At 39.9% G+C, this 27,443-nt stretch overlaps 1 protein-coding gene across 1 annotated transcript in view; it reads left to right on the top strand.

The window, feature by feature from the left end:
- The first annotated feature begins 1,458 nt into the window (after nucleotides 1-1,458).
- Nucleotides 1,459-27,443, top strand: part of LOC123985297 (RNA-binding protein Nova-1-like) — a 77,311-nt gene continuing 51,326 nt past the window's right edge. The window contains exons 1-3 of the mRNA XM_046072755.1: nucleotides 1,459-2,262; nucleotides 4,774-4,842; nucleotides 21,660-21,803. Coding sequence (XP_045928711.1) covers nucleotides 2,106-2,262; nucleotides 4,774-4,842; nucleotides 21,660-21,803 — 370 coding nt within the window. The 5' untranslated portion in view covers nucleotides 1,459-2,105. The remainder of the gene's footprint in view (nucleotides 2,263-4,773; nucleotides 4,843-21,659; nucleotides 21,804-27,443) is intronic.

Consider the following 27,443-nt stretch of genomic DNA (forward strand, 5'->3'; position numbering starts at 1 on the left):
GCGGGTGTAGCTCTCTCAGACAGCTCAGTACTGGAGGATCCCTCTTCAGATCCAGGCGGAGCGACGCAGAGATGTCAGGCGCAGCACACACAGGTGGGTCACACAGCAGCTGAGGGGACAGGTGAGACAGGCTGGGTGCTCAGGTTTCATGCTTCCTATTTCACGGGGCCGTTTTCAGTGTCAGAACTGCATTATGGTCATGCAAAACTACCAAACCTTTGAAATTAGGTTTTTCTTTTGATGCAGGTGCAGGCCGTCAGTCTGGCCTAAGGGTCATCAGGGTTGGTCAGGTGCTTTGGAAGCAAGAATCTGTCAATTTTGAGATTTTAGGGATCACAATGAGGCAAACAACCACCAATAAAAACAAAAAATATGTTGGGATTTTTTAAAATGCTGCTAATTTGTGCTTTTTCCACTTTAATATAAACACCCTCCTTGAACTCTCACCAGTTTAATTCACTTGCTGATTAGTAACATTTAAATTCAAGACAGAAAACTGTGGGCAAGCTCTTCTGCAGAACTCCAGGTGTGTTTGAAGCACCCTTGGTCTGCTGATAGGCAGCATTACAGACTTCCAAACAGCCGCAGAGGGACCTTAAGACTTCCCATTCAACCATAATTGCATTTGCCGCGACTATAGTGGACTAAAAACCCGCCGCAGCATCCTCTCCTCTCCGTCATGTGACTCCACCGGGCAAATATATCCGTGTCCTTTTCGTTTTGCCGGAGAAATGTAGCCTCGGCCAATCGCATCTCGACGATGCGTCTCTCTTCTTCTCATTTTCTCGCTTTCTCTCTCCTGATGCCTTCATGTGACGTCGAAAATAAGGAACCTCGTTCCCTCGTGAGTTGCTAGCCTTCAACATAGCAAGGCTACCGGCCTTGAGCTTTTAGTTTAAATTGACCTAAAGAGATGAAATGTTTATTTGAAGTAGACTTGGTAAGACTCATCAACATTTTACGTTTTACTATCAGCCTAGTCTACATTCATTTCAGTTTTGTACATAGGCTATAACCTAGCCTTTGCATGAAAACACAGTAAACTATGAGAGTGATGTAGGCTATTAGCTTATTCTAATCCATTGGCAAGTGTTTCCATTTTTTTTCTTCAGTAGACCTTTGCTCAAACTAGACAAAAAATAGTTTCTTTTTTTTTCTTTAGTGTTATTATTAAGCTTTAGGCTATTTCCTGACCAAAAAAACAAACAAACACGACAACACACTGACAAGTCTAACTTTTAGGCAACATTAAAACACGGGAAATACAAGTTTACGGGATGTCAATGAAGGCATTGTGACGTCAGTCGCTCCCCTACGCTCCCTCTAGCAGCCAGTCAGAGAAGGGATGCTCTGAACGCAAGACTGCAGCATCTTCACCGAGAGAACGAGCAGGAAAAAACGTCTCTTTCTCTGTGTGTTCCTCCAGCTCCGCGTCTCCGGACCCTCATCACGCACCCCGTCACCCCCGGGTGTCTTCATGATCGGAGCCAGGACATAAGAAGAAAGAAATTATAATAGCCTACCAGTAACGCATCGGATTTTTTTGTATTAGTGTTGCTTCACCGACCTTTCCTTTCCTTCTTATTTCCTCGGTTGATTTCACCTCTTTGTCTTTCGGTTGTGTGTGTTTTTTTGTTTTGTTTTATTTATTGTTTCGTTTCGCTGGCTGTTGCAGAGGAGCGCCACCATCCTGCACTGCCTGACATGAGTACGCTCTTTTATCCAGTTGCAGCGGAATGACACACATATCCTAGCCCGCATCTCAAAAGGTTGATGGAAGATTGACGATCCATTTGCACGGTTTTAGTAGCCAAGATCAAACTCCATCTGCAGAGGTTTCGGATTTCCCACCTCTGAGCTGATCATCCGCCGCTCCAGCGTTTCATTCTTTCTGTCCCTGCGCAGCATCTCTGTACGCACGGCGCACCACGGAGAAACGCGCAGCTAACCTTCCCCGTCCGTAAGAAACAGGCGTATTTTCCAATTCCTAAATCGCTTTTGCCTTCTGCAAGGACTCATCTGCACGTCTACGTTGCGTAAAAAAAACGGGAAAAGGGGGGATTTAAACGCAAACGCAGCCCAAGCATCCAAGAGCAAGCTCGAAAATGATGGCCGGCGGAGCAGTACAGCAAAACGGGATTTTCTCAAATCCTCACCATCACAACCAACAACCACACATGGAGTCCGATCCCCCGGACTCACGTAAAAGACCCCTGGAGACTCCGACGGAGGCCAGCAGCACCAAACGCACAAACACGGGAGGTAAGAGCAGCGATGGGGATGCGGGAGCTGTTTGTGTTTCGGTGAATGTTGCTTCGTCCTGAGGCAGGCAGAGAGAAAATGAGAGCAGGTTGATCTGTTTCTTGAGGGACATAGTGGAATGTTACAGACACAGATTCATTGTTCCTCACTTAGGCAGTGATATAAATATAGAGGGCACGATTTTTTATCCGCTTTCTAACGAACAACAGTCATTTTCCATCAGCATTAAAAAAAACATGGGCCGCCGCTTTTGATGAAAAGAAAACAATGAAAGGGACTAAGGGGGCATTTGGAGGGAAGCCGCCGGTTCCCCTCGCGCACATCCTGACTGTTTAGCCTCTTTATATTAGCCGAATTGTTTTTATGGCGTTTTAAGATTTACGCGCAGCCACAGCGGCCATGCTGGAGCCAAAATAAGGATGTAAACAAGTGAAAGCCAGATCAGGCTGGTGCGTGATCGCAGGCTCTCATCCCGTCGACGGATGACCTTGTGATAATCTCTCACATCAGCCACCATCGCCGCTTTGTGTACAATTACACAAGCGGATAAACAAGCGGACTCATATTAACAGCAGGCCTGTGGCTAGCCAGAAAGAACAAGGGGAATACAGGGCAGCTCATGCGACAGTGTCTCTGTGTTATTGCAGCATGCCAGTGCCTGTATATTTTTATCATGCTTTGCTGTTCTGATTTTAATAACCTGCAGCTAGGAGGGAGATATTTTTTCTCTAAATTGTCCAATCATGTTTCTTCATCATTCTCTGGTTGGATGAAATATGGATATGTCGCCATGGCAATCACCATATTTGGTTTTTGTTTACATGCTCTCATGCGCCAAGCATTCCCATCACCCAGCATTACAACCATTAGAAGCCTATCTGGCCATGCACCCCATCATGGACATTTGGACATACACTACGCTTTTAAATGTGTTATTTACACAACATTGTGTGCACAGTGAAGAGATGGTGCAGCTAAAGATTTTGAATGTATAAGACTTTGCTTTAATTAGAATTTGTAGATTTTACATGACCCAAACTTTTAATGCAAATTGTTAAATCTGACTGTCAGTATGAACATGTAATATTATTTTGGACGCTTCTGACATAAAGTGGCAGATATGATTAGAGTTAAAATCAAATTTGGAATATGATGTTCATTAAGATTTTGAAACAAATGTACATTTTAGGTAATCTGCACCATTAATTCTAAGATTAGTAATAATATTAGTAATATTCTTTGACTGAAGTCATATGCAGCAGTTATGGCATGCTGAATGTGTTTAAATGTGGCTATTTTCTTGTTAAAAAAAATAAGTTTTGCCCTAAATATCTTTCCTGTCAGGGCAGAAAAGTCTCTAAAACATCCCCGAAGTGAAATGATCAGTGCCTGGTGAATTATAAATCAAATCTGTTTAATTAAAAAAAAAACAAAAAAAAAAAAAACATATGATAAGAAAATCAGATTTTTACTGCAGTTTTATCAGAGAGGACCCTCCATCATATTAGAGGTGGTCAACATGACAGGATGGCATCAGATATATCCCTACTGAGGTGTCATTATTGGCCTGATTTAGCAATATTTCACTCACACAAGTAAGTAGGTATGATGGTTACTGTAATGTTTTAAGTACATTAAATCTTTATAGACCTGTAGAGTTTGAGTGGCCTGTCCCTTTTAATGCAAAATGACAGGTGGCACAATAAAAAAAAAAAACATAGTGTGACCCATAGAGAGTCCTGAGGATAAATAAGTTTTTATCATTTTGTTGATTTTGGTTGACCTGGCCCTTCCAGCAATGACAGAAAAGAACAGGACAGTCATTTTTAACAGTTTCTTCAGCTCCCACCAAAAAACATGATAGCTGTCTTCAGGAGTAACAATTAAACAGAGAGAGTGTCCGGCTGAGGAGGGGGGAGCTTCAGGTTAGACAGCGTGGTTTAGCTGCAGATCGATGCAGCATTCGGAGCACTAACGGCCTCTCCTCGCTGAATGTAAGGCTTGCCCTCAGGGGACCATCCTCCTGCCTGCTAAACAGTCAGACAGCTCGTCCATTTAGACAAATGAAAAGGTTGGGATGATGATGATGATGAGCACTGCCGACCAAGCTTTTACTCTGGCAGAGAGGACGGCCGCGGCGCCGCCAGGTCAACACTTCCTCAGCCGGCAGCATCAGGCTGATGATCGGATGACATTTGGTTGAAAATGAACAAGTCACTCCCACACACACTTCACTACATCGCCTTAAGAAAAACAACAGAGGAATCAGAGCTTGGTTTCAGGTCTTTCGTGACAATTTTGCACTGACAATTAATTCAGTTGCTTTTCACCAGAAGCCGTATATTTCCACTGAGAATATGCTTTTGTATTTATATTTTTAAGCTACACGCAGGCTGCAGTTCTGAAGTTAAATAATTCAAAGTGCTGCTAAGAGATCATAATAATGGTTGTTTCTCTGCATGATTAGTTTACACCACACACTCCCTACCCATGTGCTTCCTCTCTCTGTAGTGGCCTTCCTGCAGCCCCTTTTTGAAACTGAAGGCATTGTTTTCCCTCACCAAGAAACTGAGACTCATGGTAAGAGTTGATTTTCTACCTGTTTTATAATCTTTACTTTAACCTTCTTTAATGCAGGACTGATTCAGCAGTGACAACACGTACATGTGTTCTTGAAGGCCAAATTCTGCAGAGTGACATCTTAATTTTAGGGCATTTCAATGATGAGGTCTGACTGCTGCAGGGCCTGACATTTAAATAGGATTTAAAGTAACATGTAACACCGTCATATTCTACTCATGATCCAGGATAATGCATGCTGATATTGTTTATATTGTGTGTTATCAGTTCCATAACATCCATTTTCATGCTTTTTATACAAATTCAGTGTTTCTTTTATCATGATACCCAACATTACTGCACAGATGAGTCCTGATGACCTTTGACCTCATGCTAGCCATATCATCATTTGGGATTATGACTGCTGATGTATTGTTGAAATGTTCATTCCCTGATTGTGCACAGAGTGTGATATTTAATTGCTACAGTATGCAGTGTGCAGCTGCTGTTGAGTAAAAAGCACATGACTGTTGTTTTAACAGTTTTCCTTTACCACAGGGAGGTTGAAAACTAATTTAAGCTTTAAAAGAAAGAATAAAGCCTTTCAATCAGAAATATTTCTCTTCATCTGAGAAAAAAAATATTAATAATACATTTTCAGTCATGTTTTTTTATCCAACAACTACAGCTTAGAAATATATCCAGATGTAGGGTATAATGCTTGTGCAAAGTGATGTGTTCTGTTCATGCCACTCAGATCTGTGTGAATGAGAAGTGAGTAGACTATTAACTATTAAAACTATTTAATTAGTCAAAGAAGACGAGCAAAGATGGGTCTTGGATTTTTTCACTGAGTTTCTGGTTGGTTTCTGTCCAGGATTTATTCAAACATGTGTGTGTGTGTGTGTGTGTGTGTGTGTGTGTGTGGAAAGTGAGAAGCGACATTATAGAGAAAGAGTTAGTCAGCTGTCAGACAGCAGATACAGGACGACAAGAGACCACTGTAACCCCGAGGGTCATAAATCATAGCTACATCTTATGAAAAGCTGATAGTCTTTAAGAAGCAGAGAAGAAGATCAATAGATAGATGCAGTAGCTGTTGTTCACAGCCCCGCACCCCGACAGGCACCTAATCCACCAACCCAAACCCATTCTTATCTCGGCACCTCTCCTACCCCTCAACCCGACCCAGCAGGGTTCTCCCCCACATTAGAGGAATTCAGATTTTCCTTTAATCATGTGCATGTATGATCAGAGATGTTTGATAAAGTCAGTCTTAATATTTGATTTCGTTTTTTGAGGTTTGAACTTGTTGGCCAACCAGGGTTTAGTATTTTTACTATGTATGTTTAAATTAGATTACATTTATTTGGAGAAAAAACTCCTGAAGAATGGATTATTTTCCTGTAAAGTAGCATATTCTGAAAATCTGAATATCATTAAGCCTTCCGGTGAGTTTACAGCAACAGTGTTGGCATTTAGTTAATACGTTTACAGTATCAGTTGGTCAAAATGATTCAGGATATGAGGATATCCAGGGCTACTTAATATCTGTTGGAAATAAAAAAATCAACTTAAATGTATTAATAATTTGGTGTATGGGATGCATCAACAGTTAAAATAGAGTTACAGTATTTATGACACACACAGGTTAAAAGGTTAAAGTATTGTAACTTTTTGCTATTGTAATTGTAATATGTTTAAACATCAGCATTTCTAAGCCCCAAAATAATAATGCACTATTTTTTCTGGTGGAAAACAAACAGCATCCAGACCATGGTGAAGCTAAAACCCTCCACTGACACTACGAAGTGATATTTGTGTAAGCAACTGTATATACCATTACTAATACTCCAGTACCTAACAGTAGGCTCTCAGCCTAATGTAAATGACTCCGATTCAGTCCATTCAAAACAAATGCAGCTTTCAGGGGAAAAAAACTGCTTGTATAAGCCATTAAGAAGTCTTATGTAAGCACAAACAAAATAAATTGGATGTTTGTTTTTCAATTTTCATGTAGGTGGTTAGAAAATGAACATGCGAGCGGGGACGTCTACAGGTTCAACAGTCAGGGAAAAGTTTGCTGACCTGGACGTACAGACCTGTCAGTCCGTTCATCACTTTATTTTATAGGCTTTTTCTTCTCTTCTGTTCTCTTCTCTTCTATTCTCTCCTGTCTGTAAGATATAATACATTAATTTAGTAAATGGATGGACTGGCAAGCCGGTGTTGGGAAAGAGGAGGGGGGGCCTTGAAATGCCCTTGCCAAGTGACATTAGGGGACTAGCAGTATGATGAAAGATTTGTGTATGTGTTGTGTAGTTGTCTTTATGTCTAACTTTAGTTACAAAAAGCAGAGAAGAAGTCAAATGAGAAAGATGAACGGGTGTGTAAATGATGTACTGCGCTGCAGATGGACACATATACACACACATAGTATTGAGCCTTTGCTGCATGAGAGAGAGCCTTTGATGCTATTGATTGAAGTGTTTTCTGTTGCTCCTGGAGCATCTTTTTTGGGATATCCTTCCTCACATTGATCGGCTGTCCAGGCTGAGGAGCAAGAAGCCCCTCATATGGCTCTGAACAATTGAAAACAGACACTTGGCAGAGGGGGTTCAGTCCTAAATATTACCAAAAATGCAACAATGTGAGCCAGAATACATAGAAATTAAGATTTTTTTAAATAAAAAAAAAGTTATTTGAACTGTTGAGATTGATTCTTACAAAATAAATCGTTGAATTTTTCATACATTTAGTCTTGAATGTAAATTACACGGTTTACACTCGTCCTTCATCCTCGGTATTTTGCAGAACACGGCGTTCTCCTCTGCGACACGCCTGTTTTATTCACTCACGAGTCCGAGCGTTTCTCGGCTGCTCCCTCTTCTCTCTTCCTCTTCCATTCTCTCCATCTTCTTTTCCTCCTCATCCATACTAATCATGCTCTACTTCAGACCATCACAACTGCACCCTCCTTCTCTTGTCCTCCTTCACCCTCATCCTCCCATCATTTCGTCCTCCACCCACCCCATCATCAATCGCAGGCTGCCATTGACGACGCAAGCTCGACAACCGTTTCCGAGGCTGTCGATCGATTCGTAGCCGCTATCTGCATGGCTCTGCCAGCGGTAGCTGCAACTCTCCTTCTCCACCCTCTCCTCTTCCTCTTTGTTTTTTAAAGCCACTGCGTCAAAGTAAAAAAAGAAGCCATTGTACAGGGTGGGGTGAAGAGGATGAGAGGTGGGTATATTCCCACAAAGGGAGGTGTGCGATTGGTGGAGCGAGTCGCCGGTCACAGCTAGCTGGTCTCTGATAGGAGAGGAGAGCAGGGTGGCGATGAATATGGATAAGGGAGTGATGAAAGGGCCGATGCAGCGAGGACAACTGGAAGGGCCCCCTCCTCTGAAATAGCCTTGGTCCATGAACAATACACACCGATTTTCATGCACACAGGCACACACACAGACACACATTGGAGAGAAAGGAGACGGCTGCTTCAGTTATCTTTGTTACCATAGCCACCATGTCTGCTTCAATTTCTACGCAGACGCCCTGATGATAGGGATCGTTTCAGTATGGAGGCATTTCATTGGTTTGTCCTAAACCTCTATTCAAACTGCATTTCTGTAGCAGGATGTTTTTCTTCAATGAGATTACTCTGTCGGGTTTCTATTTAGAATAAATGCATGGAGGTATTAACCCGTCTGTTACTGACCAGCACTTTTATTCTATATATTTTATTATTAACTATCCAGTATTTATTCTGATCGTTGCTTCAAACTTTTGTCAAATAACAGGAGCCACTTATTATTTTTCTAAGAAAAACAAAACAAGACAATTTTCCAAATTGAAATGTCCTCCATTTTAAAAACAGTCTCTAAGAATGAGGATTTCTGGCATGAAAACAAAACACAGTACTGGATGCTGCTGGTGTTATGAGTCACCCTAATACCTTTAAGAGAAAAATAGCTCTTTTTTAAAGAACACACTCATCTGTGATTTGGTAATATTGACTTCAAAGTTTTAATTAAAAAATAATCCAAATGTAGATATGCAAGATTTAGGAATTAAATCCCTCACTCCAAGGAGGTTATTGGGCTGTACCCTGTAGACTTTAGAAACCCCCTTTCTCATTTCTTCTCCAAATATTTGATTATTCAAAAGAATGTTAGGGGCCTTACGGCAACTGCTGACAGCTCCTGAATCTAGTGATAGATGTAGTGATGAAGAAATTGGGTCTCCGTCTGCATACTGAAAGTCACTACCTAAAATGTCAAATCTAAATTAAATGAACAACGTGGGAAAAGTGAAACATTCAGACACGTAGAGGCAGAGAAGAGAACGCTAAAGACAGAGATATTTCCTCCTGCTTGCTTTCTGCGAGCTATCTGTGTTTATGAGGACGGTGGCCATCTTTCAGACCGAAGACAGCTGGTCAGAGGCTCACTGCTGGAGAGCTTTGCGTGTTTGTGTGTATATGTGTGTGTGCGTGCGTGTGATTACTACCTCCCAACAAAAGAGCAGAGGACTGGAGGGGGTGTGTTAGACAAAGCCTGCCCCCCTCAACCCTCCCTGCTTAGATGAATATTTTCCAAGTCCCCAGAGGTCAAGGCCTCTATACCAGAGCCACCCCCCTTCCTCGGTAGAGGCTACATGTGTTCACACTGCTACGCTTCAGACTTTGCCCCTAATGTGGGACTCACATCTGATGTTTCTACACAAAGCTGCGCGAGAATCTGGTCAAGATCTCTTGGGTACATTTAACCCATTTTAGTTCGTAAAGGCAGATTGTGATATTTATAGCTGAATTCGGATATCTGTCAATTCCATTTAAGTTTTCCTCAGATATATTGCCTTGTCAAGGTGGAAACGTATCTAACAAAGCATTTAAATTATCATTAAACAGTAAAACTGCCCACTGAAATAAATGGATCATTTTTATTTTGATCATTCTAATTGAATATTTCATATACAAATCCAACATTGTATTGACTAATTATAATAAAAACTGCAACATATCCAATTTCCCAGATGTTTGACAATAGGTTAATCGGATTTATCTAGAGACCAGTGTTGTCCAAATACGTTAGCAAACTGTTAACATAATATATAATACCAAACAATAGTCCATTAGTTAATTGATCTTAAAGTATGTATATTACATATAACTATGACCAAACATTTAAATTGGAAACATGTAGTATAAATAGTGAATTTAGACCTGACCATTATTTCAGTATTGGATTTGAGAAAACACCCTACAATAACTCTAAAGGAATGTAGTCACAGGGGGTGACTGTCAACCATTAAACATAAACAGCATACAGAGTTGTGATGCACACTGTTAAACGCAAAATTCCTAAAAACTGTTAGAGAGCAATTTAACACCTAGTTTTAGCTTTAATGTGTTGTGTCATATTTACAATGAATTGTAAAGTTTTAATTATGACTCCAGACATGTTACTTATGTAACTGCAGTATGAATTCTGCCATAGGTGGCGTGTAACATCTGGATTTCCACCATCTGTAGTCAGAAACAACTGAACAGAGTTCACTACAAAATGACAAAAGTTATTAGCTGTTTTTATGCGATGCTCAGATCACAGCGAACACATGTATTTACAAGATGTGGAGTACAAGACGATGTCATAAACTTTTTTTTTTTTTTTCAGATTTTATTTCAAGGGCACAATTACTAGATTTTCTCAAAAAGAACTTGAAAAAACTGTACTTTTAATTTAGTAACTCTTTAAAACTCATTAATGTCCCCTATTTCTGCTATAAAGAGTTTATTTTAGATATGTTTGTCAGAGTGAAGCATGTGACGGAAAGTAACACAACATGGGAAAGGATTTGTGATCTTCAGCCACCCCCCACCCCACCCTGCCCCTGCAGACCCGTGGACACCAGATCCCAGGATTTGAGCCTCCAATCCCCCAGCATGGAGAGCCTATTCTGGGCCTGGCGGGTCCGCAGGGGCCTTAGCAACAGATTGGACTGTTTACTCATCAAGTTATGTCCTGTTGGAGGACCATTTATTATTTATTGTGAAAGACCTCTACATTTCCAAAGGTGGTAACTGCGGTCCACTCTTTGACCTTTTGCTGCTAGTTCCTTTTCCTTTTACATTTTCATAACACACACATATACACAGAAAAAGAGGCATGTTTTTTGTCTAATCCTTTTGCTAAAAAGGAAATGTGTGTATTTCCTGTGTGTGTGTAACTGCAGGGATTTGTCTGTCTGTGTGAATGTGTTGCTTAGAGTGCTGCAAACAAAGACCCTCATCACAGCAACCAGTAGGGAACCCCGGGGTAACTCAGCTGCAGACACACCATATCTACACACACACACTCTCTCTCTCACACCATTATACTCTAACTGTAGTCGCCAGTGGTTTTAAATTGAAATTGCTCAATTTTCTAGCGCAGATATTTAATTTCTTAATTTAATTTATTTAACTCAGTGTGTTTGAGGTTTGTGTTGTGGAGTGGTGATGTTTAATTTTACAAGTGGAAAGTTTCCAGTTTGATCACCTGAAAAAAACTATGGGAGGAAAAGTACACTTTTCCCTCAATTAGCAGTCTTAATTAAAAAATACAGGACTATAATAAAGCCTACATGAAATTACAGTAACATTATTAGCATCTCTTTTAAGGTAACTTCAAATAAGGCAATTTAGTTGCCCCCTTTTCATCACTGTGGACTTAAAGTATATGAATGTAAATCAGTGCAGCGGTGAAACAGAACATTCAGGTATGATTGGAGAAAGAAACTACTGCAAGACACTTACAATTTAATACGATTACAATTGTTATTAAAAAATTTTGTTTAAAACATGCTGTCATCTGTAAACTCAACCTGTTCTCATGCCAGGTGCCATCTATACACGCTTGACGAGCGTATTTATTTCACACAAAACGTCAATTCTGTGTGTACAGGAGAAGCCCCCAGGTGTGTGTGTGTCTGAGACGCATCCTGGCACGTCTGTGATTCCCGGGGAAGACTGGAAACGCTAGCTAGCAATGTTTGTGTTGACAGCCCCCCGAGGCAACGTACCCTAACCTTAACCCGACACAGAAGTTAGTGCCTAAAGCTAAGTCAGTAAATATATGCATGTAGGTAGGGTTGGCCTCCTTTGTGTTGCAACACTATAGCAAAGTGTGTATCATACACAAGCAAAATTGCAGTTTTGCGAACAATATCCACGGTTTTGTCAAAGCGTGTATATGTGACGCCTGAGATGAGATTGGGTTGGTAAACTACCTAACATTGCCCAAGTTTCAACATCTCTCCAATAACTCTCCAGTTGGTCTTTTGTGTGTAGACGCAATGAATAGTTAAGGTGCACACAACAGTCCTTCCTCAAAGGCATTTGTGCTGTTTCACTTGATTGTTCACACTAAACTTTGACAATGTGAATAATGAAAACAGATTTTAAGAGAACAATTTAAACCCTCACAAAATTCACACCTCTGCACATTTTGCCAATTGCTGTTAAAAATGTTATAAGAACTGTTCGACGCCCACCACGTGTATTTCCACAGTTGGAAAGGGGGGTTTAGGTGAACGATCCAACAAACATTTGTTTGACACAAACTGAACCCTATGCTCAAGCTATGTTTGAACTTACTGAGAGCTTGTGCAACAGCCTTCTGCTCTCTATATGACATTGAGGTCATTGTTGTGTCTTGCATCCTTTAAGGAACCCCACAAAATACTCCCTCCATAATTTCCGACAGCTAAAACACTAACAAGTAATCAGTAACAATCACCATGTCTGTAATTATGGTGTTTTTCTTATTCTTATTTGGACTGAAAGTTTACATGCTCATTAGGCTGTCAGCATGAAAGAGTTGCTGCACACGGGGGGGCTGAGATGCTGGATCTTTGATGATGCTTCATATTAACAAGTGCAGAAAATAGTAGCAGGGAACAATGAATCTGACATCATGCTGAGACATCAGGTTTTCTGTCGCACACACTGCATCTAACCAGCAGTAATATTGTTTGTGTTGTTTTAACAGCCTAAGTAGCCATGAACCTCAATAGATGGCATTATGGTTGGACTTTTATGGTTTTTGGGTTGTCATATCTCCACTCTGGGAGCTTGTTTTAAAATGTATTTTGAATTTTTGAAGTGAACCAATGAGTACTTTTTTCAAAGAATAAATTATTTCATGTGACACCAATTGATTTTGCTCAAACACCCCGGAGTGGAGATGTTTTTTACCATCGCTTTTCAATTTGCTGACCAGTGAGAGGGAATATCGAGTGGATGAGTGTTTCGTGACCTCTATCGGATTTTGAGGTTAGTGTTGACACTGATGGGTCAGATCTGGCTAGCAGAGCCTCTGACTGCTTATTATGCTCGGATAGATCAGCATGCGTGAGTATCACCTGCACCCCTGGGACGTAGGATGACTTGCCAAAGGGAGCGTGGGGTGTAATTAAATATACATAATTAGAATTTACAACTGTGACAGGCAGATAAATGTGGCTTGGTTGTTCTGAAACTGGTAAAAATGTAACCCAACTCTTTGTGGGCGGGGTTCACACTGCATTAGGATGATGCTAGTGACATGAGTGGCAGGATAATTTCACAAAATAAGGACTTACCTTTGTGTTCTCCAAAGGGAAGTTCATGGGTTTACAACTGCGCGAAATAGTCAACAAGATATCTCCAATTAGTAAGCAGCTTCACTACAGAATGAAACATGCATGGTAAACTAAAAAAAAATTTATTTAGTTTTATCATGTAAGCCAATTTCTTAACCCTTATATTTTGCAGTATTACAGTATATTAAATAGTATAGTATATATAGTATAGTAAATTAAGCAACTAAGTTAGTGATTTGCAGGGCTTAAAGCAAGAAATGTTTCTGTGTCTGAAATGTGTTCGGGTTTTACGAAAGATGGAGGGTAAGGGGCAAGAGCGTAACTTTGTGTCCCGGGACGCCAAAGAGTAAAATGTAGCAGTAACTTGTCGGTGGCCCACTTCAAACACTACCTATTATCAAAATTGACACCACTTATCTGTGAAGCCGTACTCCACCGGTGGATTAAATTCCACAAAAATGGCCTTGTTACGTCCAGACAATCCAAACCAGGAAAATAGTTAGTCCAAAACGCATTATTATTTCAATAAATACACACAAACTGCTATTGCGTTACTTTATATTAGCCTAAGTACAGCTAGCATGTAAACAAAAAATGCGTCTACACATTGACTTTTTGAGTGACACCTTAATTGACCCAATAGAAACTTCCATGCCCTGTTCACAGCCTACAATAGCCAATGTGTGTCCACGTCGCCAGGAAGTGCCAGTCCTCTTTCTTTCAGTATACACCGACACCAATTGTGCAGAGGAAGACTGGCGATTCATACACACATAACGCGAAAGTTAAAAAAAGAAATAATTTTAGATTATTTTCCACAGACATATTTATATTTTGTCGAATACAAAAATTACTCGCGCCGGATTTCTGGCACAGCGCCGGAGAACTTTAAGCCCTGGATTTGTTTTGATTCATGTAGGTTATTTTTATTTTTTGCTTTTATTTTTTGCTAGGTATTCTACAGTATTTAGAATGTCAAAACTCATTAGGCATTTTGGCAAACCAGTTTGAAAGTGCACAGAGTCATAACATCATATATAGAGTATAGTACAGAGAAGACTTTAGAGTCTGCTAATGTGTCTTAGATGTACAATAGGCTACGAGATTTTACTCGAACTGACGCCTGAATTTTTTTACAATAAAAATGATTTGTATTTTCATTTGCTTTCAAGCTGTTGTTAAATTAAGTGAAGATTGTTAATTTGTCTTTAGAACATAGAAAAGACATAAATTTAGGTATGATGTAAGTATGATGCAAATTAGCGACAACAGGCATAAACGAGAAACCAGGGCTTGCAAAAGGTTACAAGGTACTTATCGAATGTGCACCAACAGGCATTGGGGGAATACATGCGCTATCTTGGCTGCAGTCTGAAAGGAAGAGGTGTGATGCGAATTCGCGACAATCAGCGTCAAGGGATTAAGACCATTAAGAGGTTTAAAAAGAGCTCAAGAGAAAGATACATCACTTTTTAAGCTTTTGTTATATGTCAGAGGGTTTTAAAAAGGGCAGATAGACCTGATACACATTGAGGAATGTTAATAAAATGTCCTTGTAAACAGTGTTATTCAGCATAGCGCAGTGTGGGAGGAAGAGGCTGATAGTGCAGCACAGTTTTCAAGCTTTTTTTCCAATATCTGGAAGTTAGTTCATATTTATGAAAATTGAGTCATGACAGTTATCAAACCTGCTAAAAAGCTTATTTCTAAAGTGTAACTCAGTCTGTGTTACATAACCCTGTTAACAAGCTCTGGAGCGCTGAAGTGCTGTTTAATGATAGAGATGAATTTAACAATATGTTGTTGAGTTGGTGGATATTGTATCTCACAGGCTTTCTGTGCATAAACACCTACTTTGACTTTGTTTTTTTTTATATTTTCCTTTTGTGGAAAACTATAATTTTAGCACATAAAAGTGTCACTCAAATATTTTCTGAATGGCAAATAATGATCAGAATCATCAAAGATGCAGACAGATAAATAGGCTATGGGTGAGGATGCAGAGGTTCACGACATGTTAATAAGGATTACATTTTGAGTACTTTTTTTAGTGTAATTTTAATTGTGGAAATTGTTTCAGGGTAGGATCGATGCTGCATAGATATACTTATTTTTCCATGGTAACATGTGTTACCATGCAACAGACAAAAGTGATGAACATGAGTCACTCATTACATCCTCTTATATACATGATGAGTCATGTTGCCAAGGTGTGTAGGCTTGTTTATGAGGCGTCGGAAATGGTCTGTTTGTGGAAGAGGTGTTTGTGAGTGTTTGTGCTTGTATCTGTTTTTATGCTGCACATACGCTCTGTATGTGTCTGTGTGTGCATACGTGTGTGTGTTTCATATTTACCAATTCCCCTGCCTTATTAATACAGGCTGGTTATAATTAGCTAGCCTCTATATAAAGCAGGTCAGTCCAAGGCTTCCTACTCAAAGTGGGTCACTGCAGCACACTGAGGAGAGGAGAGGAGAGGAGAGGAGAGGAGACTAAAGGGAACAAGAGGAGTATTTGAAAGGAAAAGAAAGGAAATGAGGATGAAAGCTTGGGAGATGAAGGAAATAAGAAATTCAGACAGTTTTAGGCCACAATCGTGATATTTTTTTCAAGCTTAAAAACAAAGTGCTGCTAAGAGCAAGCATTACATCATTGTTGTTTCTATGCAGCTAATTAGGGATAGCCAGCTTATCCGAGGTTCCCAAGATAAGGGTGAAAATATAAAGATGGACTAGAGAAAGTTTCTCACCATGTTCACATTTGAAAAATTAGTATGTGGAGCCTGTTCTGAAATGAAGTTGATTCTAAAAGAAGGTGAAGCACATTCAACAAAAATCATGGAATCACAACCAAATTATAACTTTCTTCAACTCATGTTCAACTGAAATCGAGTATAGAAAACAAGCAACTAGTTAAATTATATTATATAGATGTCTTCTGGTATTTTGATCAGACATCTTTACAAGCTTTTGAAAGCTCTGTTTTTGAGAAAACTTAAGTCAGAAGATGAAGGAGAGAAGGAACAAGCAGATAGATGATAGAATGATGAATAGATAGTAGGATGGTAAGGAAGAAGAAGAGGAGAGGAGAGAAGATCGTTATCATGTAGGTGTTTACATTTTGGAATCAGTTGGAGCTCCAGTTAGTAAGATGTCTGAGGCAAAGAGCCTTTAATTGAACACAAAATCAGAATCAAAGTCACTGAAAGTACCTTGCTTACTAATGCACATCAGGGGATCCTGATTAACTCAATCTTTTAACAAAGGATGTGAAACCTTCTTTTACAAACTAAAAAGAGGGTAAACTGAGATAGGTTGATTTTTCTCTCCTCTACATCCATGTCTGAGCTCCCTGCAGTTTGTATTTCATCACTAGCAGAGCTGAGGAAGGGCAGTGTAGTGTCAGGTTTCCTGTCTGTGTGCTCATGCTTTGACTTGGCTGAACACTGAGCGATGAGAACAGAGCCCACCCCATATTTAATACTCTTAAAACTGTACTACTATTACAATCCCCTTTACAAACCTAAATAGTTTGGAGCACACAGCAGAAGTTTGGTAGAAATGGAAACAGAGACACTAAGTTTCCTTGGACAAGATCTCTACCATCCTTCCCATTTAATGTGAATGTGGAATTACCCCAGTTGAGTCCAGTATGTTCACACCCACATTGAGAAGAGGTCTAATCTAATCATCCAAAATAAGTGAAAACACCTGTGTGGGTTCAACATTGTCAGTACGGGTCTTTAAAATCATTAGCTTAAGAGATTTCATAACATCACCATTGAGCTTGAAGGGAAGTTGGGGATTTTGAGGCACTATGTGGGGGTATAAGTTTCAACAGGGCTTCACTGTGTCATCGATATTTAAAGCCTGTACACACGCATACTCAACCCATACAGGTGTTGTCAGACATCTTCTCAGGACTCAGACACCTTCCATTTAATTGACTAACATCTACTTCACTGTCTTGTAGTAGTTCTGTTGTACTTGTTCAGGTGGGACAACTTCTTTATGATTCTTTTAGGTGTACAGAATTTTTTAAACCTTAGCAAACTCACAGCAACTCTTTGCCAAATGTACTTCCTCAGCAGAGGCCTGATTAGCCAGAATAACTGAAAACACCTTTGTGGGTGTGTTAATTTTACTAATTAAATGTATTTATAGTGAGGTGTCACACACACCTTAGTTACACGGTTGTTTTGTTGCAACAAAGGTGTTAAAGGAATTAATGGGCTATTATAATTATAGGCATTATAAGGCATTTAATGATACTCTGTGTAACTATATGGGATCATAAATCTTCTATGTAGCCATACCAGGTTTGTCCACCTCACAATCAAAGCAGGGTAAGTTTAATATTTTGTATGCATGTGTCTTTTTACAGTTCGGTTTCTCCAGTTATTCGCTTGGTTAGCAGACAGTGTTACAAGGCGCCTCGCCCTTGTGAGAAAGTGTGCCCCTGTAATAATAATCCTATTTTAATCTGCCTCCTGAGGTTATGTGTCCTGGATTATCAAATATGGAGAATGCTGCTAGGGATGGAGGCTGAGACACATTGGATCAGTGGCAGTTTAAAGAGACATAACACTTCAAAACCAACCAAACTGCGTAGAGCAGTTGTTATTACATTCACAACCTCAAAGAAGATGAGTGCCTTTATAGAATAATATGAAAAAATAAAATCTACTTTTTTATATATGTTATTGCTGATGTGAAGGCCGAAAACATTATGGATTTCTTTGAGAGTTATGATTCCTCACACGTTATTTTTTCAAAGCATAGTACATTTTCATTTTATTTTAATTTATTTTTGTTGGTATAATATGTGATTTTAAATTCTGACCGATCCAATGGAGGTGAATGGAATTTAGTTTTGCTGCTCGAAGCACTGAAAAATCTGCAGTTTAGACAATGTATAGCCTACTGAGGTGTGACAGAGAGATATAACCATGCAAGACAAGTTCATGAGCATGAGCAAAGAATATAGCAAAATAAACATCAGCACAATAGCATTTTAATGAGAAAGATACTACATCTTAGTGCATTTATATATAGCAGTGTTTGGGACTATTATAATTATATATTTTGCCAATTTCCAATTTCAAAAACAAACCCTCATGTTAAACAAAGCTATTTGGCCAGAGGAAGAAATGAGAAACCGAGTGTGTGGTGCTTCTACACACACAGCCTGTTTATATCATCGCCATGGAAACAAAGGCACATTTATTTCAGAATGAGATAGATTTGTTCTACCTAGTCCCAAATGAGCGCACACACACACACACACACACATATCTCTGCTGATGAACCTCTGACTCAGCGCCTTCATATCTCTGTTGTTGTATGTGATTCTGTACCGACGGGCAGTCTACAACCAAAAAGTTGCAGGTTCAGTCTCGGTCTTGGTTCGGTCACCGAGTGAAGCCACTGAATGTGTCCTCTGAATGAACACAAATGATTAAAATATGCATTGCCATTTTGTTTTTTTTCTGCTTCAGCTTCATCAACTGAAGCACAAATGCTAAAGCATTTTGTTTCCCATTCTGAGGAAAGTCTGGCAAATTACAAAAATGTCAAACCTTATTAAAGCAACATTACGTAAGGTTTGGTGTTTTTTGCAATTTGGCGCCCCTAGAGTGAATGTAACTCCCCGCTGTCTTAAATACAGACAGATGCACATGTGCATTTGTTATGGTTACATTAACTTTGCTAACAACAACCACATAGCAATATTACTTACTAGGCCAACAGAAAGTAGGCCAGCTCAGCGTCTGTCTTGCAGCCTTTCAGCTCATTGAGCTCACACCATTAACTAAAAGCCAGTTCGATATTTACTATTGTCTGGTCTCTTGCTCGGTCACGCTTTCATTGTCTCTTCCTGGCTTCCTCCCACAATGTCTGCTTTGGTCTCTTCGCAGCCATTATATCCATTCTGAGAATACCGAGTTAGCTTCTTGTTATAGCTAGTGTCCTGAAGAGTCTTGTTGGTGTGTGACGTGATGTCATAAAACTTTACACCATTCTCGCGATAGGTTTCCTGCTGGGATTCCAATGCCACATAGTATATTATGTAGCGATGGTATACCGGGTGCTCCTGGCCTGCCTTGGCAGTGACAGAGATGCCATTCTCCCTATTACAAGTCAAAATGATTTTGAAGGTGTATTTTAAGAATTTATTATAAAAGTTGAAAACCTGTAATTGAGGTTGTTTTTAATTTTCAAGCAAGTAAGGAGCCACTGCAGTAAGTCTGTTTGAACAGGTCTGAAAGTGACCAAAGTTTCATGCTGTTTTGATTCATTACAATAAAGCACTGCTTACTCCATACTTGTTTGTAATCATTAGCACATTTTATGTCCAGTGCTTGATTACATGAGGCAGCATTCGGGGAAATAGAAAGGGATATGAAGATGCTAAACCATTCAGAGCCTTGTAAACAAGTAACATGTTAAAAATAAATTCTAAAAGAGACAATGCAAATACTGAAATAATTAAAATAATACTAATGTATTCCTTTTTACTCCTCTAGGTTAACACTAAGGTGGCTGCATTTTGTACAAGATGATTTCTTAGGTTGTGCAGTTAAGACCAGGGATTTTCAAAGTCTAAGACTGTGGGCCGCCCCTCAAACAAAGCTTGGAAAAAGGTGCCCCCTCACCCCCCTTAGTCTACTTGGTTAGTTTCGCTCAAGTCCTAGATGCCTGAGGGATCATGATTATGTTACTTCATGCCATAGACACTCAACAGTTGAGGCAAGATAACCTAATATTGCAGTTTGACATAACTTCAGACTTCACCAAGTACATAAAAATATATTTACCAAACTACTGTATCACTGACCTGTATCTTTATCACACACACATATCACACACATTTAGGACATTATATGTGATCTCCTTTTGATAACTAATGTTTTTTCACTGAGCCTCCCCTGGACAAGTTAGAGCTCCCCTGGGGAGACCTGCCTCTTTGAAAACCTTTGGTAAAGACAAAAGCAAACCAAAGCATGACATTTAAAGACACTTGACACACAGCCTGAAGGAGGTGAAAAAGAAAGACATGAGAGAAAACTAAACTATTTTGTAACTAAAAAATGGTTTGGCCAAAGGGGGTGAAATTTTGACACTTTTAAAAAAGAAGAATGTCTGGTCACTTCTTTTGCAAGGCCACATCATTTTCCACCATCAGGATGGGCAAATTTATTTTTCCATAATAATCTGACTGCAGATTCAGCTTGTGAAGACACTCAAAGACATCTTTATTCCATCATGGCAATTAGCTGGGCTCAGTGATGAAAACAATCAACACAAGGCCACATGAAACAGACAACATCTTCCTCTCATATTCAGAGTTTACACAATATTCCTCAATGCAGGTGCAGCTCCACGTTACCATGATACAAATATCTGAATCTGGGCTTGTCTGCTTTGTGTTTGTTTATGTGAGCTTATCTGCACATGTTAATGAGTGAGTGTGTATGTATGCCATGGCAGGCATGTGGTGTTATGCATTTACGAGGCCATGCATCCACATTCGTTGGTTGAATCTGATTAGCATTAATAACAAAACCAACAAGCAACGTATTCCTCAGCATCCTTCCCTCGTGCCAAGGCGGTGACGAGGACCAGATTCCTCGGGCCTGACGCTGAAATTAGATCAGACCAATTTGAAGAGAGTGTTTGGAGGCTCGCTCAAATAGACGTGCAGAGAAAGGGGAGAGATAACGGTGACAGAGAGTCATCTGATTATGGAAATAATTAGTTGTCATGGATATCAGTCATCGTTAGATGTGATTGGGTGGATTTATACAGCTTCGGGAAGCCTTGCATGGTCGGTTGAGAGGGAGCAGAGGGAGGAGGACGGATAGAGAGACAAATTATTCTGCTTTGGCGTAGTGATGTGGCACCGGCTCACATCTGTTCTGTCAGACTGTGATTACTGACAAACACTTTGTTTCCACTTCCATAGTTTACACTCATTCCAACAAGATAGTCCCTGTATTTCTGCATTTTGCTAACTCTAATAAAATTTATAAAATTGCTGAATATTGTCCTAAATTTGTCATAAAACAAAAGGCAGGCATGAGGGCAAAGGTTCAGACTAAAAATGTATACTGTAGCTGTTTGTAACAGTTTTCTTTTTCAGCTTTATTTGAAGTAGAAAACAACATAAAATGCAGTAGCTCTCTCTGACTTCCTGTTTCTTGTTTCCTGCTGCAGAGGAAGGCGAGTACTTCCTGAAGGTTTTGATTCCCAGCTATGCAGCCGGTTCGATCATCGGGAAGGGAGGTCAGACCATTGTCCAGCTGCAGAAAGAGACCGGAGCCACCATCAAACTGTCCAAATCCAAAGACTTCTACCCCGGTAAGAAGCCGATATCACTGCTGCTTCGGATGGATGGATGGATTGATGGATGAAACTAAAGTTTTAATTTTCTTTTGGCATCCTCAAAAACAAATAATGACACTGCGAAAACAAAATATTGCTCAATGCAACAGTGCAGAATCGGAAGAATTTGAACGTAATACTTTTTTGTCTAACTAGTTTTCCTCAACATGCCGAACATTCTGTCACATTATGTGGCCAGTTACACATATTAACAAAATATGCCATCAAATATCAGAATACCTGCACAAGAAATGTAAGATGCATCACTAATACCTTCAACAGTGGTGAAGTGTTATAAGGTGGAGGTTTTACTTCATCAGCAGAACAATAAATGTATGGATGTGAATGGGCCATGGACGGATGTGGATAGATGAGAGACAGGAAAAAACAAAAAAAAACATATATATATACTGCATACTGTGTATATAGTAAAAGATTGTCTTAGTTTTACTGCTGAGTGGTATCTCAGTGAGTTTAGATCAGAACCGCTGACCTCCTGCTGGTTGTTGTGCACAGTGAAAGTTAGAGCCTCTTTCAGTGCTGTGGGGATACATTTGTGAATTTATAAAGGCTGTGTGTGACCCTAAATTTGTGTTCACTGAGTTTGTGAATCCTCAAGGATAGAGGGGCCTTGACAGGCTCACGTTGCACCCCCCCCCACCAACACAAGAGATCAGGATTACAGGATCAGAGGTGAAATTGTATTTGTCTAAACTCTTAATTCTGCCCTGACGTGACATGTGAATGGAGCAGTGAGGAAGGGGAGGCTGTGATGTGTGTGTGCGCGTGTGTGTTTGGATGTCAACTTGCTCATATTGTCCTGCTGTGAGTCAAAGGTTTGGATTGTTTGTTTGAGCTGTGGGAGAGATGAAATGGATAGCAGCTTGCATTTTGTTTCTAACTAAACATACATGAAAGTGCTGCAAATGCAACCCTGTGGGCTATAAAATACATTTATATACTTTGCTAGTATGTTTGAAAGAAAACATAATTTTTGTTCCATTCTATATTTTTTGCAATCAAGAGCATCCTTGTGACATTCATGTAACGTTAACACTAACCTAACCCTAAAGATGGTGGTTTGTTGTAACAGTAAAAAAGCCAACACATCTCATCTTATTTTTCAAGTCAGTGTTGACTTTTTCAGTACTTAACCAAGACCACAATCTTTTCCTAACCTCAACCAAGTGCTTAGAGTTGTCTAAACACAACCATAAAACCATTATTTATGCGTTAGTTGCCACGACTGCATGCTGTTGTAAAATAAATTACGTTGATTGAAGTTTTTACAGGTTGCAGGTTTGCAAGTTTTTTACCACACATTAACTTTTTTGTAAAGACACAAAATCATCCAGACAAACTGCATTTCCAGAACTGAGAGGAATATCATGTAAAATATAACATGAATGTGTCTTTCTGTGGTTTGACTCCTTCTGTGCCTTTGTATAACCTCAAACCTCGTGGAAAAACAATGTTGTGTCCAGATTTAAGTGCCTTCATATGCGTTCAGGTCAGCTGTGTGTACCAGTGGCAAGCTGGCAGGTGGCAGAATGATTCCGTGTGGTGAAACATATTAAATGACCCAAATATATTACTACGATGCAAACGTTCGCCCTTTGAAATAATATTCGTAACCTCCAGGGTCCCTGTAAAAAGTAAAATAACTAGCAGAGGTAAAATTATAGTCACATGCTCATTCTGAAGCAAGACGTCAGCAGTTGTATTTAACAATCCCACCTCCAGTTAAACTCCCAGCCACTTCCCAGTGTTGTTGTAGCGCCTGCGGAGTCTCTGATGTAATCGTTGCCCCCCAGCCAATCACAGCATGAGGTTTCACCGGCTCTGCTAGAGACTTGTCGGACACACAGTGTGCCACTCTTAAATATGTTTTAGAGCTGCAGTCTGGAATTCTTGTTGGAAATGCATGTTGGTTTCTATGTGTTAAGGAGTACACACAGCTGCTGGATAAATATTTTTATGAGAAAGGAGACAAAGAAGCCCCAAAACGTGTTGGTTTGTGTAATGTAATTGTGCTGTAGTCTTAGCTCTCCGGAGACAAGCCTGATGAAATGAAGTTCAAAAAGAAATACACATGTAAATAGTAAAGACATGTAATTATCAATCCTTAGGCACAACTTTTAGGCTTCACTTTGTACAGATTAAAATGTTCACTTTTTTACAATCGTAAAATTCACATTAATACAGCATATGTGTAGTTAGTGAAATTCATATTTATAAGCTATTTTCTCTCTCCTTACAATAAGGAAAGAAAATGCAGGCAAAGCAGGCAGAGCTACAAAGCTCTACTTTAAACTTAACCATGGTCTCCAAGTATTTATTTGGTTAGAAATTCAGCTCTCTTTCTTGTTGTCTTGCTGTGTGTGAATGTGTGTATCAGTTCAGTGTTGGGGTCTGCAAACAAGCCGCCGTTGTTTGACACCGGCACACGAGACTCATGAAGGCTCTGCCAGAGAGAACAGATGCAAGGTGCAAGAGCCTCCAAGATGCACACACATGCATGCACACAAACGTATGTAAAGGCACTCGAACACGATGATAAATATACTGACAGAAACGCAAACATATACAGTAAAAAAAATCTTACATGTGTACATAAATCCACTTCCAAAGAGGAAGTGGATATAAATCTACACAAATATTCCTAGAAACACACACACGCACACACACAGACACGGTATCCAATCTCCTGGGGTTTGTTCGCCTAAATCACTGCACAGCCGAGAAGAACTTAAGAGAAAGAGGAGAGGAAGGGAGACAAGTGAAAGAAGGAAAGGAGAAAAAAGAAAGAGTGGGTTGTATGGGCTCCAGTCTAGAAGGGAGGACTGAAGACGCAGTGTGTGTGTGTGTGTGTGTGTGTGTGTGTGTGTTTGTGTGTGTGTGTGTGTGTGTGTGTGCGCGCACTCTTCCTAAACTCTGAAGGGGGCATCTGTATGCAAATGAGACACAGTTCTTCCTGGGTGACAAATCAAAAGGCCCACCTGCTGCAAGGACTCGTCTGTGTGTGTGTGTGTGTGTGTTGGGAATAACAGGGCCAGTCTAATGAACAGAGTAGAGAGTTACTGCTGTTTCTTGGCCAAAGCGTCTCATTTCTCTCCTCTCGCTCCTCGGAAGACATTAGTTGCCCCCCTTTCCTCCCCCTTTCCTTCCCCACATGCGCACACTCACACACACACACACACACACACACACACACACACACACATACACGTACACACAGACATCCTAGCTGTCATGGAAACCTGGCAGAGGTCACTTGACGTTTCGGGAATTTTATCTTAATGTCATGGGAAACATTAAATAACTTGTCTTTTATTTATCTATAAGTGTAAATTGAAGTTCCATATTTGGCCCAAATTTTAACACTATTAACTTCCTCTTTTCAAAATAAAAGCTATCCATAGGTTTGGTTGATGCAGGCTGGTGGAAGGTATGCTTGCAATCATAGTAACCCAGTAAAAGTGATGTTGAGAATTTTGCCAAAATCCCATGGAGCAAAAGTTGTACTGAGCCAAAACAAGATGCCCCTTTGATCCAGCAACAAGAAAATCTAATATTTCAAGCAATCGCTAAAAAATGTGAGTTGCTTTACTAAATTAGGTCATTGTTTGAAACTAAAATAAAGCACCTCTGGCTCTTACATACAGACTCTTTATCACACAACTTATCTCATAACTTGGCAGTGCTAAGTACAGAAAGTTCTGAACTGTTGAAAGATGAAGTTAAGATAAAAAACAAAATCCCGCAATTTGTGTTTTTACAGTAAATATAACATTTTATAAATTAACTCCATAATTGTCCCCTGGGGGCTAATTTATCTGCTGCAGCAGCAAAGTTAACGTGACAAGAGAGACGCTGCATGGAGAAACAAAAGAAAAACACTACATGGGGCTAAAAATAGAAAATCCAGTGAGCAGCATAGAAAAAGAAAATCAGCATAACAGGATGTAAACAACTATGAGGTTAAAACAAGAATTTCCAACAGATGTGGGTTAATTGGAGGCACAGGGAAGAATATAGATTCGTACAGGTATTCATTTTAATTTGATTTATTCATTTATTGACTGGACAGATTCTACAAACTAGAGAGATACTGTTTTCAAACACATGACCTTGTCTTAACCTGTTCTCCTTTCCTCAACCTACATTCCTCCACCCATATATCACAGTTCTCTCTCCTTCCCTCTTGTCCTCAGTCTCCTTCTCTCAGACCTTTCTTCCCTTTTTATTCATGCGTCCTTCGATCCAGCCCCATCCCACCCATCAATCTCTTGTCCCTCCCTCTCTCTGTTGCATTATTCCCTCTCCACCTCCTTCCCTTTGCTTCCTCTCCCTCCTTCCTCTCCCCCATCCTTCCCTCCGACTCTCCCTCCATCTCATCTATCTGGAGAATACTGCAGCAGCAGCACTTAAGCCGACGACCAATTAGCAAGGAGCAGCAGTACGTGGGGACGAGACAGGCCACCATTCATCCTCACACACACACACACACACACACACACACACACACACACACACACAACGCGCTGTGCAACCCACCATTCACTATTATGGCACAACAGATTTATTACATACCCATACAGAACAAGGCAGTGCTGCTTCCAAATATAGCTCCTCTCTCTCTCTCTCTCTCTCTCTCACTGGGATAACTTGACACATAACAGTGGTTTAGGATTGTATGCTGCATTTGCAGAGCTGCAATCAGCAAAGAAATAACAACAAAGCATTTATATTTGTGTGTGTGTGTTATCTGTGTGTTTGTGTGAGAGAGGATAATGCTGCATGTTTACAAGTGCAGAATAAAGAAAATACTATAATCACTGTATATTCTCACTTATTAAGAAAAAGGAATTGTGAGCCCACTTTCATGTATTTATCCTGAATATTGTGTTTGTTCACAGTGCCTGCAGGTGCTTATAAAGGGTTTTATGTTTAAATATCAGATGATGAGGTCTCCAAAATCTTAAATATGAATCACAGTCGCCCTAAAAACTGTGCTGAAGTTTCATAGGTCTCCAAATTTTAGTTTTTTGCCCTTTTTCTCCTCAGAGGCTCTCAGGTCTTAAATTTTGCATTGAATAGTATTAAATGTAACTATTTTAATGTAGCGTTGGAGGTAATACTTTCCTTTAAGGTAAACAGCAGAACCAAATAAAGTCACTGTAAAAGAATATCAAACTCTCACTGCTACCTCTAATATTACAAAAAGATTTAATTGAGATTTTTCAGTGCAGCATTTGTGCAATTTGTGCAACGGCTGCATCTGTTGGCTCAGTTTGTGAAGTGAACAAACACAGCCGCTGCCGTTCCACATAAAATATTCATTCATGACACCTGTTTTATAATTAGAATCGACCCGCTTTCCTCCTCTTCTTCTCCTTGCTGAGACGCTGAAATACTGACCTCCCGTCGGACACAGAGGCAAAGCCATAAAGACAAACTAAAAGCTGGAAATGAATTAGTATTGATGCCGTCAAAGCTTCCCTCTTCTGTCCTGTTGCGGTTTTATGGCTACAGCTCAGTTTCAGAGCCTCTGGAGTGAGTGTCTCACTGAGCGTTACAGCAAACAGATGCTGAGATAAAAATGTCAGCGTTGAC

Source organism: Micropterus dolomieu, linkage group LG17, assembly GCF_021292245.1.
Source record: "Micropterus dolomieu isolate WLL.071019.BEF.003 ecotype Adirondacks linkage group LG17, ASM2129224v1, whole genome shotgun sequence".
NCBI classification, from domain to species: domain Eukaryota; kingdom Metazoa; phylum Chordata; class Actinopteri; order Centrarchiformes; family Centrarchidae; genus Micropterus; species Micropterus dolomieu.